At 39.0% G+C, this 14527-nt stretch overlaps 1 protein-coding gene across 4 annotated transcripts in view; it reads right to left on the bottom strand.

Moving 5' to 3' along the window:
* The window catches only part of gabrg2 (gamma-aminobutyric acid type A receptor subunit gamma2), a 73674-nt gene that overhangs the window by 42379 nt on the left and 16768 nt on the right, over nt 1-14527 (bottom strand). For all 4 annotated transcript variants that reach the window (XM_084729842.1, XM_084729843.1, XM_084729844.1 and 1 more), the window contains exons 3-5: nt 7500-7567; nt 2369-2589; nt 720-802 (exon numbers count right to left, since the gene is read on the bottom strand). In XM_084729842.1, coding sequence (XP_084585968.1) covers nt 720-802; nt 2369-2589; nt 7500-7567 — 372 coding nt within the window. The remainder of the gene's footprint in view (nt 1-719; nt 803-2368; nt 2590-7499; nt 7568-14527) is intronic.

Raw genomic sequence — 14527 nt, 5'->3', positions numbered from 1 at the left:
AACGAGACATCTATTATTGAATCCCTTTGCTGAAATGCCAGAGCATACTGTGAATGAATGAATGAATGAATTGTTTAACAAATGGTTTTGTTCATATCTCTTATATTCTAACACAGGAAAACATACTGTTCTCTTATTAGGGCTGTACCAAATAATCTGAATTCTAAATCAACATTTGTTGTATTTTTTTTTTTTTTTGCATGTCTATTAATTCTGTTCAAACCTGCAGAGTTGCACATAATATTTTTAGAATTTGATTCCAGTTGTGGCAGCACAGGGTTGTTTCTGATTTCCAATAATCCAAAAGTCAAATTTACTGAGAAGAAGCTAGAGAGATCTATCAGCAATCTAACACACAAGAAAGACCTATTCATTTATCCGATGAATCACGTCATTCAAATCTAGCACTTTGTTCGAGGATTTTTTTTTAAAGATAGTGATGTTATAAAATATAACGACAGACACTGAAAGCCTCATTCAAAAACGCTGTAGAAGCTTCAAATACAAAAATGACCTTCAGTGCAAGCGCAATCAGAATTCAGTCGACTGCAGCTTACATCCTTGATCTGGCCTGCTGCATCACTGTTCCTTAAATGATGTCTTTGTTAGGCTCATATGTTGCTTGTTTCTAGTGTGTGTATGTGTGCATCTGAGATGAAACAGAGGAAGAGAGGGCGGCGGGGTAAGACGGTAGGGTATCAGCATATGGCCAAACTTACAGCTTGAAAACTCCAGGGGACATGAGTGCTCATCCATTGGGAAGTTGTTCAGTTTAAGCTGGCACTCAGCATCGATGGTCAACCTGCAGAGACACAATATTTGGATCGACTGACTCAGTTACTATAGTAAAAAATATACAGTAAAATGTATATGCTTAGTTATAGGTTTTAAATTGCATAGCAGTCACAATAAAATAGTTTACATTAAGTGTGTTGTGAAAGTCAGAATTAAAGCCCTTAGCTTATCTGCATTAACACAAGGAATTATTAATTAAAATTTCACTAAACTAAATTGATGTTTTTCACAGCAACACACACGTCTCTCCTTTTCACACTTGAGAGAGTTTGAAGGCAAAGTCATTAAACTTCCTCTTAATGAGAGAATGACCTTAAACGACTTTACCCATCCATGCACTCGCTATTGTCATGTATCATTGTCCTCCCAATCACAGCGGTCATCCTAATTAACCAGTGGTTAAATTCTGAGTTCCTTAACAAATTAATGAAGTGGAGGGGTAGTGTTCTGCATAGTAGAACATCCATCATGGCTTGATTGAGTCCAGAAGAGTTCACTTTCTCTCTTATTATCACTGATGATATATTGTGTTGTCAGTAGAGTAACATCTGATGTATTTATGATGGCTTGCAAAACATGATAATACAGAATAAATCATTCATGTTCTCTTATACACTCAAAACAAAACAAACTGGTCTCATACATGGAAATTGATAGTCCACCTTGTAAACCTGATTGTGCATATACTGATGGAAGGTACTAAGCTACATTAAGAAGAATACAGACCCACCTATCTGAGTAGATTTTTGTTGTTAACAACAATAATAATAGTAATTTAGTTCCCCTAAATGTCAATATATTTTTGAACTGTTCAGTTATGGCGATGGTAAATTCATTAGTTTAAATTCATAAATTTAAACTAATGAAAATTAAGAAGCTCCCTTTTAAGCTGGTACGCTCAATTCAAGAGTGTCTGAGAACAACAGTTCGTGTTGTTCCTTTGTGTTCCCTTGTCACTAACAACTTCCTGCCTCATTCAGTAGGAAAGGACAGAGTTCCTGCATGCTAATTAATGTCAAATCTAAAATGCTGAAATTTAAAATCGCCTAAGGCCTGCGCAGGATAATCAGTACCATGAATCATTTAAGCAGAGAGCCCGTAAATTGTTAGGTATTTCAAGTAAGTGCATTGCTTGCTGCAGAAAGAGCAGGAAGCACCTTTTTGGGAACAAATTTATAACAATACACATGCAAAATTAAATGCTGCACATATGTTATCAGTCCACCTTTAGTGCTTGAATTGTTGAGACGAGACTAGTTACCATGTATTTTCCATTGTTTTCTGCTTTATTCAGGTGAGAGCACTAGAATTAATTGTTTATGTAAATAGATTCTTTTTTTCCCATTGAATCTGTAATTAAAAGCATTTTCTTTTATCTTCTGGTTTAGACACACTAGCAGGGAAACAGGATGCTAAATTGCAGAGATAATGATGACAATTTAACTTTCAATGTGATAAAACAATGATGATTACCGGTAAATTGAATGATTCTCTCACAATCCATCAAACTGTGAGTCTCAAATGGATGAGAAACACCCAGATCAGTTTGTTACTAACATGCCTGATGTTTTACCTGAGCGTGTAGAGTATTCGACCATCATTCCAGATTCGAAGCATGCGATTGGGCGTGGTGATCCAGTGGGCGTCGGCCTTCTTCGAGTTGCGGAAAAAAGTGTCCGGGATCCAGATCTTCCCGACCATGTTGCTGTTGAGGCGCAGAACCTTCATTGTGCTGTTGAATTTTAACCTCCTGTCGTACCAGGTCTGAGCAAAAAAGATGTCGATGGTGTATTCCTGAAGACAGATAAAACACAGTTTCACCAGAACGGTTATGTTTAACTTCAAAAAGCTGAACATACTTTACGTAACACACCAGATAAAAGTCTCTCTTTGTCAGGAAACCCTTGCAAACAGTATTGTTTGCATCCAGCGCTGTCACCAATATGTAGCTTTTAACTCGGAGATGCAATGAGATCAAATGGAAATGTGGGCTGCAGAAGCACTCCTCTGTTTCTTCCGGCTGAGGGGAACTTTTCTATGCCAGTGGAAACTTGATGCTGGAACACATTTGCAGGCACATTTTCCGCAGACAAGATGGTGTCTATTCAGGCCAAGGAGTTCTTTTGTGCCTACTAAAGAGCGCTGTTGAAAAAGACCATCTTGACGCCCTCAACCTGAAAATTAAATGTTCAACGGGGCAATTAATAATTTCCCTTGTTTGGCTCTAGTATTATCTAACCTCATAACCTGCTGCCTTGGCAGCACTTTTTTCCTGAGCCTGACAAAACCTTCTGCCTCCTATTCAGCGCCTGTGAGAGCTGTGGTAGAACATACGTATGAGGGATAAGCACTAGAGACATGGGCAGAGTTGAAGAGCTGAGAGCAAAGGTGAGACGTGAGAGGGAAAGGGGCAGCAGCGAGTGAGAGGGAGGGAGCTATCAGTCCTCCTTATTTATTTTGTTATTTGGAATGGTTGAGCCCTGGGGTTCAAAATGAAGTACAGCAGGAGAGAGAAAAAAAAAATCTGGGGATTTGTGTGCAAGAGGGCACAGAGGCATTAACTTCCTGACAAAGCTTAGCCCAACAATAAAGCCTAAATCCATGCCAAAGAATCCTAAACGAGATTTGAAAAATAACATTTTCACCAGGCAACATTCCCATCCTTTCAGCATCTTTTTCCCCCCCCCCCACAAAGGACAGACAGTTCAAATCCAGTGATGAGAGGAAGATTGAATGCCTTGGGATCTTCATCTGGGCCCTGCTGAGTGAGATAAACTTGTATTTTTTTTTCCTTTAACCTATATATACTCTGAGATTTCTCACTGAATCACACTTGTTTCAATTTAAACCCCTGCACGCATCTAAAAACTAGGGCTGTGGCAGTATGGATTTTTTCTTACCGTGATGACAACAACATATTCCCAGAGATATTCTGGGTTTACTGTGACTGTCTTAATAATTACATTTTATTGGACTTTATTGAATTATACTGTCACAAGTGTTTAAGGAACAGGGCAGAAGAGTGTGCAGCGTGCAAGTGAAGGAGAGCAAGCGCAGACTAACAGTGCTGCTCACAGTGGAGCAGAAAAATTTAGCAGGAAGTGACCAAAGTGGCAGTAAATGTACAGTACATGTTATGATGTGTCAGTTAATAAGCGCTGCACCTTCTCAACGCAGCCCTGAAGTAAGCTGAGCAGGAAAGGCTAACGTTAAGCTATTTCTGAAGTTAGCATTGCAAGTTTAGCTGGACATCGGCTCCGGTGCGACCCTTTTTCGGAAGCTTTCCAGCCCTGAACTGTAGCACCTTTTTTGAAGAATTTGTAAAATATCAGTCTTCTGTAGCTATTCATCCATTCGTTCATCTTAAAAACAGTTATTGTTACTGTTAGCATGTTGTTAGCGATCCACTGGCAATCCGAAGATGCCTTGGGTTGAGTCTGTTGACCAATCAGAGGCTATTTCTTGACCTGTGTGTGACAGCGCTTATCCATAGATGTATTAATAGATCTATGTGCTGATCTCAACATGAGATTAATCCTTCAAAATAAAATTTGCTGTAGTGACGGTAGTGGGCATCACATGACCAGGGTTGTGTATTAATGCAGTTATCGTCACAGCCCTACTAAGAACAGATGAATTCTAGCAGCTACAAATATCACTTTTATGATTATTTTTCTTCTTCAAACCTTTCTGTTCGTCTGCTCGATCCTTTCTGCCTCCCTCATTTGAGCTGCAACCTCGCCATACTTCAAAAGCACAATTAAAAATTCATAATCCCGGTCGTGCTTAGATGCTCTTCAGAACATCTACCAAACCTCAGTACATTTGTCATGTCACAGTGTGAACGCACTGGCCCATTCATGTTCATTACATATGAATGTGAAGCAATAAGTCAACGTTTCATGTCAGTAGAATACCTTCTCCACACACACACACACACACACACACACACTGCACACACACACTGCACACAGACTCCCTGATGTGAGCTCAAACACATTTTCTAACTGATCCCATCAACGCTTCTCTTCCAACTTCACTGTGACTGCAGTTATTGAGAGTGGGTGTTTTAGCCAAGACTAAGTGAAATGGAACGCCACCACCATGTAGAGCTGATTGTTCAGTACAATAGAAGTGGGTTCTCAGTGGGAACGTGCGACAGAAAACAATGACACATAAAACAAAGCTGATTAAATTTTTCTGATTAGCATTTTTTTCTAGTGCGTCTTTGTCTCACACAAATATTTTTCCTCCCCACAATTAGATGACCTGTTCTGCCCTGTTTTGGCCGTCACTGCAGCATGACAGATATATTGTCAAGGGTTCATTTAATGGTCAATCAACAATACAAGGTTGGATATCGAAATTTACATTACACATTACACACATAAACAACAAAGCAAATTACTTCAATTAATTCCTATTCCTATTCCTCAGGTTTCAAATATAGAATTCATTGTGTATTGGAGGAACCAGATGTGCCTGTGAGCTAATATTTTATTTGCTCTGGCAGATACATCTGCCCCCCCTCCTGACATTATTGGATGTATGTTATTTATCTATTTGAAAAAGGACATTATACATTAAAGGACAATGGGCCTCATGCAAGAACCACTCATACAAACAGATTTGTTCTTAAGTGGTGCGCACCAGTGATTTAGGAGAACTTGTTGCATTCACCACTTTTCTTATATTGTGAATTTTCTTTCAGATGCAAACACAATTTACTGGTCCAGACCTGTCGCTGAGTCATGTGCAGTCAGTCTGCTGGTCTCCAAACCAATGTGTTTTATTAATGACTGCATATTATATTAGTTTGAAGACATTTTGAGTTTGAAAAGTAAACTACGCTTTATAATTATCTTGTCTGACTACATTTCAAATTATAATTGTAAATTTACATATAAAGCCTAAGACAATGATGTATTATTACTTGCTGTCAGGTGTACTGACTGCATATCTTCACATACAGGTTTATGAAGTCTCTGTTCAGGTGAAGATCCTCGCTTATTCTGTCCTCCGTCTTCCCCTTAACCCTCTCCTCTCACTGCACTCATCAATCGCCCCTTGCTGTGGCAGGTCGTTTTTTTTCATTTCAAGTCATTTTCATATCGAGAGATGTCCTCTTTGTTTCAGTGACAGTGCGATCCTCCAGTAACACGGCTTTACAGCGCTCGCTTTTCCTATTTGTTTGCTTTAGCAGATCTTTTAATTCCACTGCTGACCCTGTTAAAAGACAGATTTCCCTTTATGGATCTCTGAAAGCAGGACATCAAACTCCAAACTCTTTTTTCTTTTTTCCCTTTGATGCCATTTCCATAAATGAACACTTCCTGACATATGTGTCAGGAAGCGCAGCCATATATTATTGGGGCAATAATTATGCAAACTTATAAGTCTCATGCACGTGCACTCAGATACACACGTGGATAATTTACAGAGTTATCTGAAGTTACAGGCATTTGTTGAATCTGATGTGGCGTGTTCGTACGAGGCCTTTGTAAGAAAAAAAGTAAGAAAAATTTAAGATAAGAATACAAAAATGTTCTTGTATGAGGCCCAATGAACTGCCAGGCTCTTCCTACCTGAATCTGTTAAAATTAAGCATTTCCAATACTTTAAACTCTAAAACACTTATTTTAATTAATAGGAATACAGTGATATGTTTTTGGAAGCTGATACTGTACAAATAACCAGTTCTCCCACTCATATTGGCTGAAACTGATGCGCACCGTTGTAAGAGTAACATAACAAACGCTACATCAGCTAAGCTTGCCAAACATGCTTCTAACATCTTAAAGTAATAAAGTGGTTAAAAAAATAATACAATTGTATTGCATTCAGTGATATGTGAACAGTCCAATACTGATATTTCAAAAATGGATAGTAATATATTGATATGTTCTTATATATTAAAAAAAAGCTTTTAATTGAAAAAAAAGAAATGCTTATAGAAATAAACAGCATTGCTGTTGATGAACACAAATATATCTAGTGCCAGAACACAATTTGAACGTGTCACTCCAACCATGACAACAGAAAAAAAAAAAGATCAAAAGCCTAAAAAACCCTTGTCTGCAAACCAGATCCAAGGATAATCACAAATTGGTATATTTATCTGAACAAACCACAAAGAGTTTGAACAGGTGACACCTCAGATTGTAGCTGATGCAATTCTTGGCAACTACAATGCGAGAACATCTTGGGATTTGCCAACGCACACAGCCATTTGCAAATATGCTGCTTGAGGTCTGGACTGCGTTTCTAGCAACACAACTGGTTGATTGCTGACCAGTATTTCTGATTCAAAATTAGAGTGTAGCGCAATCGGTTGCAAGAAAGGGACCACATTTATCCACTGTGGTGCAAAGGCCGGTGCAGTAGTTAAGTAGCTGATTGACACCTGCATTGTGTTGTTACACTACAAGGGCAGTGGGGCAGCATAGTGATTAGCTGAACTAACCAATCCTCCATGACAGCAAGCATATGCCCTGCTGAAGGGTGCTTGAGCAAGACCCTGAACCCCTGCCAGCTCCAGAGAGGAGAGCTACTCTCCGGATCATTATACGCGTTTCTCCCTGAGGACAGAGGCAGGCCAAACAAAAATGTGGGAATAAATATACTCATTTAGTTATACATGCAGTTTCAGACTAATAATTAATAACAATGATGAGACTTTGACACTATACTCTCCTATTACTCACCATGTTGATGGCATTTACTGGGCCGATGCTGTTGACAAACATGTCTGTGTGGATCACTGTCGGTTTGACTGCAAAGAAGCACAAGAAAGTCCATTTTAGAGAAGAGCATCGTATCATCCACGACAAGTTTCAGGAAGTTGCTAATCAAATTTGTCTAAATCATCATCATCAACAAAAAAAAAAGGAGATAATCTCCTTGTTGAGAATAAATATAAAACTACTGGAAAGTGTCATTACTTTGGAAGAAGGCTTAATTAGGGTCAAACAGATAACTGCATTTTTGGGGGCGATGCCAATACCAATATTACTGGTCCATAAATACTGAATACAGAGTACACACATAAACACATTTTTGCAACAATCCCTCACAAGTGGCTAACACTTGTGACAAAGATATATAACAATAAACAATGATATACTATAATAATAATAATATATTATTGTTTCTTAACACACTGTCCACACTGAGTTCAGTAAAAAAGCAACTATGAACCTTCAGCAGGCATCAAATTCACAGTACAAAACAATAAGATCTTAAAATCAACAAGCAATTGAAAAGGCAGCCAAACAACATCCATATTTGTGAAAAATACTAAAATAAGACAAACAATATATTTTAGATAGAAAAAAAAGACGGAAATGCAGACAGAAAAAAAGTAGATGGGCAAAGCAAAGTAAGCAATTTTATCACAACAGACCCTCTTATCCAAACTGCAAATATCTGCAGCAAATAATCTCCTATTTCGAGTGAAAATATCTGTGTAAATTGTCTCATGGTTTTTAAACATATGAGGCCGATAGTTCAATGCTCTACTAATGAAGACGAACGTAAAAACCAAACTTGAGATGAATAACGTCTGTCCGATGTCAGGGATGTTTTTTCCATCTATTATTGATGTTGTTAGACCCTTTTTCATGGCAGCCATACTGATATGAAACTGTAGGGTAAACACAGGTGTTACCAATGATACTAATTAAGGTCCTGTTCCATTTAGTGTAGCAGAGGCTTTCCAGTGAGCCAACATGCAAAATAGCAGCACCCCGACTCTGTCTGACCTGAATGGGAAGGAATCTTAATTAGTATCATTGGTAACACCTGTGTTTATGCTGCTATTTCATGTCGATATGGCTGTTGTGAAAAACAGGTCTGTTGTCTCAGGTGTTTGTAGTTTGCCGTTTTGTTTTTTGACTGAAAACTTCTTAAAAATGAAAATGAAACGAAATAATACCTAAAATGTACTGTGTTTACAAAACTACAGTGAAGAACAGAGATACTATCTTTTTGGCTTGGGACACAACTGGGTGGTGTTTGTGATTCTTCATTTCATTTCAGGTCCACTGTGAAAACTACAGACATTCACTCCACTCAATGCAAGGCTGTAGTAATACACTTTGCTTTTATGTTACTGTATTACATTATCAGGATATTACCTGGTCTAAGATACATCAGATAGAGCTGATGAAATCGAAAACCTGGCTCCTTTGTCTGCAAGAAGACTACGTCAGAGCCTACAGGACCAATTTCATCGTCAAACAGGCTTCCTGCCAACATCCAAGAACCGAGCGCTTTGTCTGTATTTACGGCCAAACTCCCGACCCGTTTGCCAGAATACCTTTGTGCCCTCTGCAACATCCCATCCATCCCTTTTCCTGTCCATCCATGCTTCAGGCCTGCGAGACCCTCTTGATAGCCAATCAGTTACTCTGTTTTCTTACAGACCTGCTGGTGCCCCTGCGCTCCCACATAGACACACTTTTAGGTTAGAACTTCCTCTTAAATGTTTAGACTTGACAAGACTTGAGGAAAGGTTGCGATTCTTAGCCCAACAGAGACCACCAGACAGATGTGCAACATAAACTTGGAGTTGCAGTTACATTGGAAACTTTTAAAGCTGGGGTGGGCAGTATATTTTGGGGCATCACTGGACAAAAGTTCCATAATAACCTTTTAGCATAATGTAATTCAAGAGATCTGAGAGAAAACTGGACCTCTGCTCCTCCTCTAATTGACTCTATTGTCAAGCTTTATAAAAACTGGTCCATGAAGGGAGACTTTGGCCAATGACTCATTCCCAGAAACACAGGTATTTCATGACCTGGGAATGAGACTGAACCATCAACCACCTTCAAGTAGGGTTGCAAATTTTGTGCGTTTCCTCTCCTTTTTCCTCATTTTAAGTTGGTGTTTAAGTTCCCTTATTGAACAAATAGCTCTGCCAGTCAAAACAATGTCAAATGAGGCACAATAACTATTCTATACTATTGGTTATCAATTAATACATTTTTATATACTATAAAAACCACTTGAGACAACTCAAAATTTCAAGGCAACTTACTTCAATAGATTTTACTTAAAGTTTTACCAACCAGTAATGTTTTGTTGAGAAGTGGGTTTCTTAAACTCAAACATTTAAATTTATCTAAAGAAGGAAGGTAAATTTTCTCAACTAAAGATTATGGTTGACAAAACTTGGTACACTTAAAACACAAAGAGCTTGAGTTGTGCTCAGAACTCAAAAAAATATAGCAAAATGTTGCTTTGAAATTTTGAATTGTCTCAACTTTTTACACTGATCTGTACAGCTGTTAATCGATTAATGATTAATGATAACACCCCTATCTCCAAACCACCAATCCAAAGTGTTAGTAATTTGACAACCTGGGAAAAATCCCCAACAATGAACTGTCTTTCTCCGGAAAGTGCAATAAGTTACACGCAGACATTCACCCGAACCTCCATGTTTACATGTGTACCCCGCCAGGCACTACACCTCTCGGGGTCTACTGCCTACACCAGTTTAGTGTGATGGACAGACGGATGTCAGACAAAGTATGGCTGAGGAAACTGGACAGCTGGGTGTCAAATGGACGTCCATGCTCTCTCAGATCCTCTAAGTCAGGCTGGATCAGCTTCTACACTTTGCCATCTAACGCGTATGTTTATGGATGACTGGACGTTATGTCTGAGAGGAGGGACTCAGTCGGCCTCAAGGCTTGATGTGGGAGCTACAGTGAGTGTGAGAGATGGGCAGAGGGAGTGTGCAGGTTTGCATCCATTTTTCATGTCACTCACAGGCAAACATGCGTGTGCATTGCAGCCATGGCCCTCGACACACACTTTTCACATGCATGAACAAACTCGAGAATACACACATAAAATGCTCCTCCTGCTTTATACTTTATCTTGCATAAAGTTCCCAACAATTAAAGGATAAATCTATAATATATTTATTGTAATATATCATAAAATGACCATGATATGTCATCAGAGGTTAAGGAAACATATCAAGCTGAAATATTGGCTTCTTCAACAACAACACTGTAGCTGTGGTGTTCTCCTTGTGGTGTAACGTGTTATTTTTTGTCGAAATGCTGAATGTTGTGTATGAGTGAGTAAGTGTCTGTTCATGAGTCATAAGAAATCATCAATAATCTTAGAAGGAGTAGATATTTAAGATGCAATGTGTAAATAGAGTCTGACAGACAGAACTCAAACTCCAAAGTGTGTATTTTCAGAGCAGTGGGCTTTTGTTTTCAGGATAACAGGCTTAGTTTTGCTTCGACAGACAACTGATGGTTATAAACAGCTTATCAACTTACAGTTAAGGACTTGTTGTCGCTTGTTATTGTCCCATTACAATGTTTTGCTTGTCTTGTGCTCCTGCAGCCTGCCTGAGCTTCCTAGAGTCTGGGACAACAACTCAGTTCAACCATCAACTTTATATTAAATAGGATTTGAACCTATTTAATATTCTTTCTATGGCTCCAACTCGCTATTTGCAATGCCGTGCAATTGTTACATATTGTTTTTATCCAGTTATATCAGTGAGTGGCTATGAATACTAGTGCATTATTATTGCATCGGCGTAATTAGAATTTTTGCATACTGAAAATGTGATGCACAAAACATGTAACCTTGGACTGGATTATTAGTAAAATTACATATAAAGTTATGGGCATAGCATAAATAGAATTTTAATAAATAAAAACAAATTTGTGTTATTTTGTACAGCCAACTGGAAAACTGGATGTCGTTCATAAAGGCACAAACAGATGCCAAGGAAACATTATTCCAAGATGCCAGTGAACATGAAGTGGCTGTGCTAAGATTTTTAACTTGGTGTCTGAGACAACAGAATACATGCCAATACACCCACCACAGCACAGGCATCCTGGTTAAAAGGCTGATGGAATTAGCTCATAGACTCAGCAGACATCAAACGCATCACTGTGCATTACCAAACATTTAGTCGTGTCATTTGAATTCATTAAACTCAGCGTACAATAACTTTATGCCCTTGTCGCTGCTCTCCATATTTGTGAATACTTGAAACAATCTATTTTCTAGAAGGCAATGACCTTGATCAATGCCATGGATGTATTATGAATTAAGGATTAAGAATTTCCTCTCCCGCTCTCTCTCGTTCAATGTCTCTGTCCTATTTGCTTTAGTTTTCATACGTACAGTAGACTCCAGGGGCATTAAAATTAAATGAGCATCACAATGGACTTCAAAGGGAAGCTGTGGCACAATCAGCGATGAATCTAAATCCACAGTATTTCAGCGCTCTGAGGAGTGGAGGAGAAACTTCGCTTTGCTTTGGTATGGTTGGCTGGTTGATTGGTTGGTGGATCAGATGACAGTATAGCCAGCTAATTATAACCCCTCTGTAGCTGTGTAACTTGGCAGCAGCTGGAAGACCAACGCTGAGAGAGCGAGATCATAGTGTGTTTGAAGATGATGGTTAAGACGGCGGCAGCCAGCCGCCCAGCTATGCAGCGGCTCTCTGGGTTGAAGCCGCACCTCAAAGCAGATCTGAGCTGCTCTCCAATTTATAGCACGAGCCCACTTCTAAAGTCTGAAGAATAAAGATGATGCCCTTCACGAAATGTGACACATTATATGCAGCATTGTACATATTGTGCAATATATGGGAGAAGCCCCGAAAGTAGCTCAGCGTAGCGGCTTTACAGTATATATACGCCGCTTTCATCCTGTGCCATCATTTCAGTCAGTTCATTAGGCATGCTTTAAAGCTGTATTAGGTCAAGTCCCAGAAGAGGTACCTCAGGCTTGGTGTTTTTCCCCCCCAACTAAAATCAAATGGCCATGTTTGTGGTATAGAAGCCAGTGAGGGATGAGTCCTGTTTGTGTAGTAGAGATGCTGAGCGCCTGCTAGGAAGGATGTGGAATCTGGGAGCAGACAGGAGTGATTAGGAGTGTGAGGGGAAAAAAGATTCTCTTAAGAACAGTGATTATTTTTTAATGATTTCTGAATTCATTTTTTGACTGCTGAATCTATTTTTATATGTTTAAATATGTAGCACTCAGTATGTTAGCTCAGTGCTAACACACAATGGGAATTCCCACTGTGAAAAGTGAACATGAAACTGTGTGTATTTGGTTTGAGACGGACTGCATTCATAGATCATTCAGTCATATGACGCGACATTTCTAAAAGAAAAAAAGAAAAAAGCATTTTTTAAGAGCCTTGCTTCAACAAACCAAGTTTTACTATAATTTTTGGTCTTTATGTCAAAACAATCTTAAATTAAGTTACAAAAATGTCATTTTACACAAGATTATGCGTAAATCTCATTAGGACATTTAACATGCAAGTTATACTTTAAGCTTCATTTAGCCAAGTTAGCTTTAGTTTTGACACAGTAGTACTGCTAACGCCTTCATGGTAATGTGTTCAAAATGTCTGCCTACACCCAACAACTATTTGTTGATGCTGGAGATCTGTGTCAGTGTCCTTTCAGCGGTCTGTACAACCATATTCAGTTGTCAACGTCACATCAGGCTGTGATTATTTTATGGCTTAAAGTCTGAAATGTGACTCCTGCTGCTCTGTGCTGTGACTATACTGTTTTTGTATGGAGCAGATGCTTTCAGTTTTTAATTTTAGCATTCATTGTCGGACTAGATATCCGAAATTATTAGAAAACATGGGGAAAAAAGCCTTAAAGATTAACGGCAAGTTTAAAGCAACACTATGAGGGAATTATTATTTTGTTTTTGGTAGTTAGTGTCTCTACATTTTCAGAGTGCAATTCACTTCTACACTGCTGTTAATATCATCAGAAGGCAAACTAGAAAATGTTTTTTCTCAAAAATATTATCCATTTTCTCAAAAATCAGCAACATGGTTGGTGGTCTGTGTCATAGCTTCATAAGGCGTCACGCACATGTCGCAACCCAGCCCTCCAAGTTAAATAAGCGAGAACAGGCATACAGGGTACAGAGGGGATGACATCATCATCCTATTGAAAGTCACTGTAGCATAAAATAATTAAAAAAAAAAAAAGGTCAACATTTTCTTCCTCCGAAAGAAACACTTCCGCTGTTTGGATGCAGGCCGCCTCTTTCACATTTTATTTCCCTCTTCCTGTGGGTGTACTCCACTACAAGACAAATATGAAGTGTTTAAACTGTAACTGTGTGACATAGACTGATAAGACCGCGGCTTGCCATTCTATTCTTGCCTTTAACAGCTTTAATACAGCACTACCCAGAGCCTCTACAGTGAGCGGAGAAGCAATTCACCGCTAGCATACAGAGTGGTAAATCTTTATTATTCTATAAGTGTATGTGACAGATTGTGACTTAAACCAGTTTTCCCAGGAATACTGACCCATGAATCAAGTATTCAAGGGTACTGAAGATCTCCCTATTCAGCTCTTGCAGATGAACGTGACAGGCTTTAGGATATATGTGTACTTGTGTAGACAAGGGAGACCTGCCCAGCTGTCTGTCAAAGTGAAGGGACTAAGCTACTTGTCTCCCTCTCACACTGACAAGACGAGGCTTGCAGGACCATGACGGAGTGCTATCTCGACCATAACACACGCGTGTTCATGAGCAACATATTTTATATACAGCCTGTCTGCCTATCAACACACAACATACGCACACATATTCATGGAAGGGACGCAGGCAAATACACACACCTTGTACTGCCATGTGCAGTGTAGTAATGAACTGTACGCTGTGAATATTGAATCTTCTGTGTTCAGTTTCTACG

Source organism: Lutjanus erythropterus, chromosome 11 (genome assembly GCF_056507025.1).
Source record: "Lutjanus erythropterus isolate fLutEry1 chromosome 11, fLutEry1.hap2, whole genome shotgun sequence".
In the NCBI taxonomy this organism is placed as follows: Eukaryota; Metazoa; Chordata; class Actinopteri; order Lutjaniformes; family Lutjanidae; genus Lutjanus; species Lutjanus erythropterus.
Note: the sequence above shows the minus strand (reverse complement) of the source record. Positions and strands in the feature narration are given on the sequence as shown.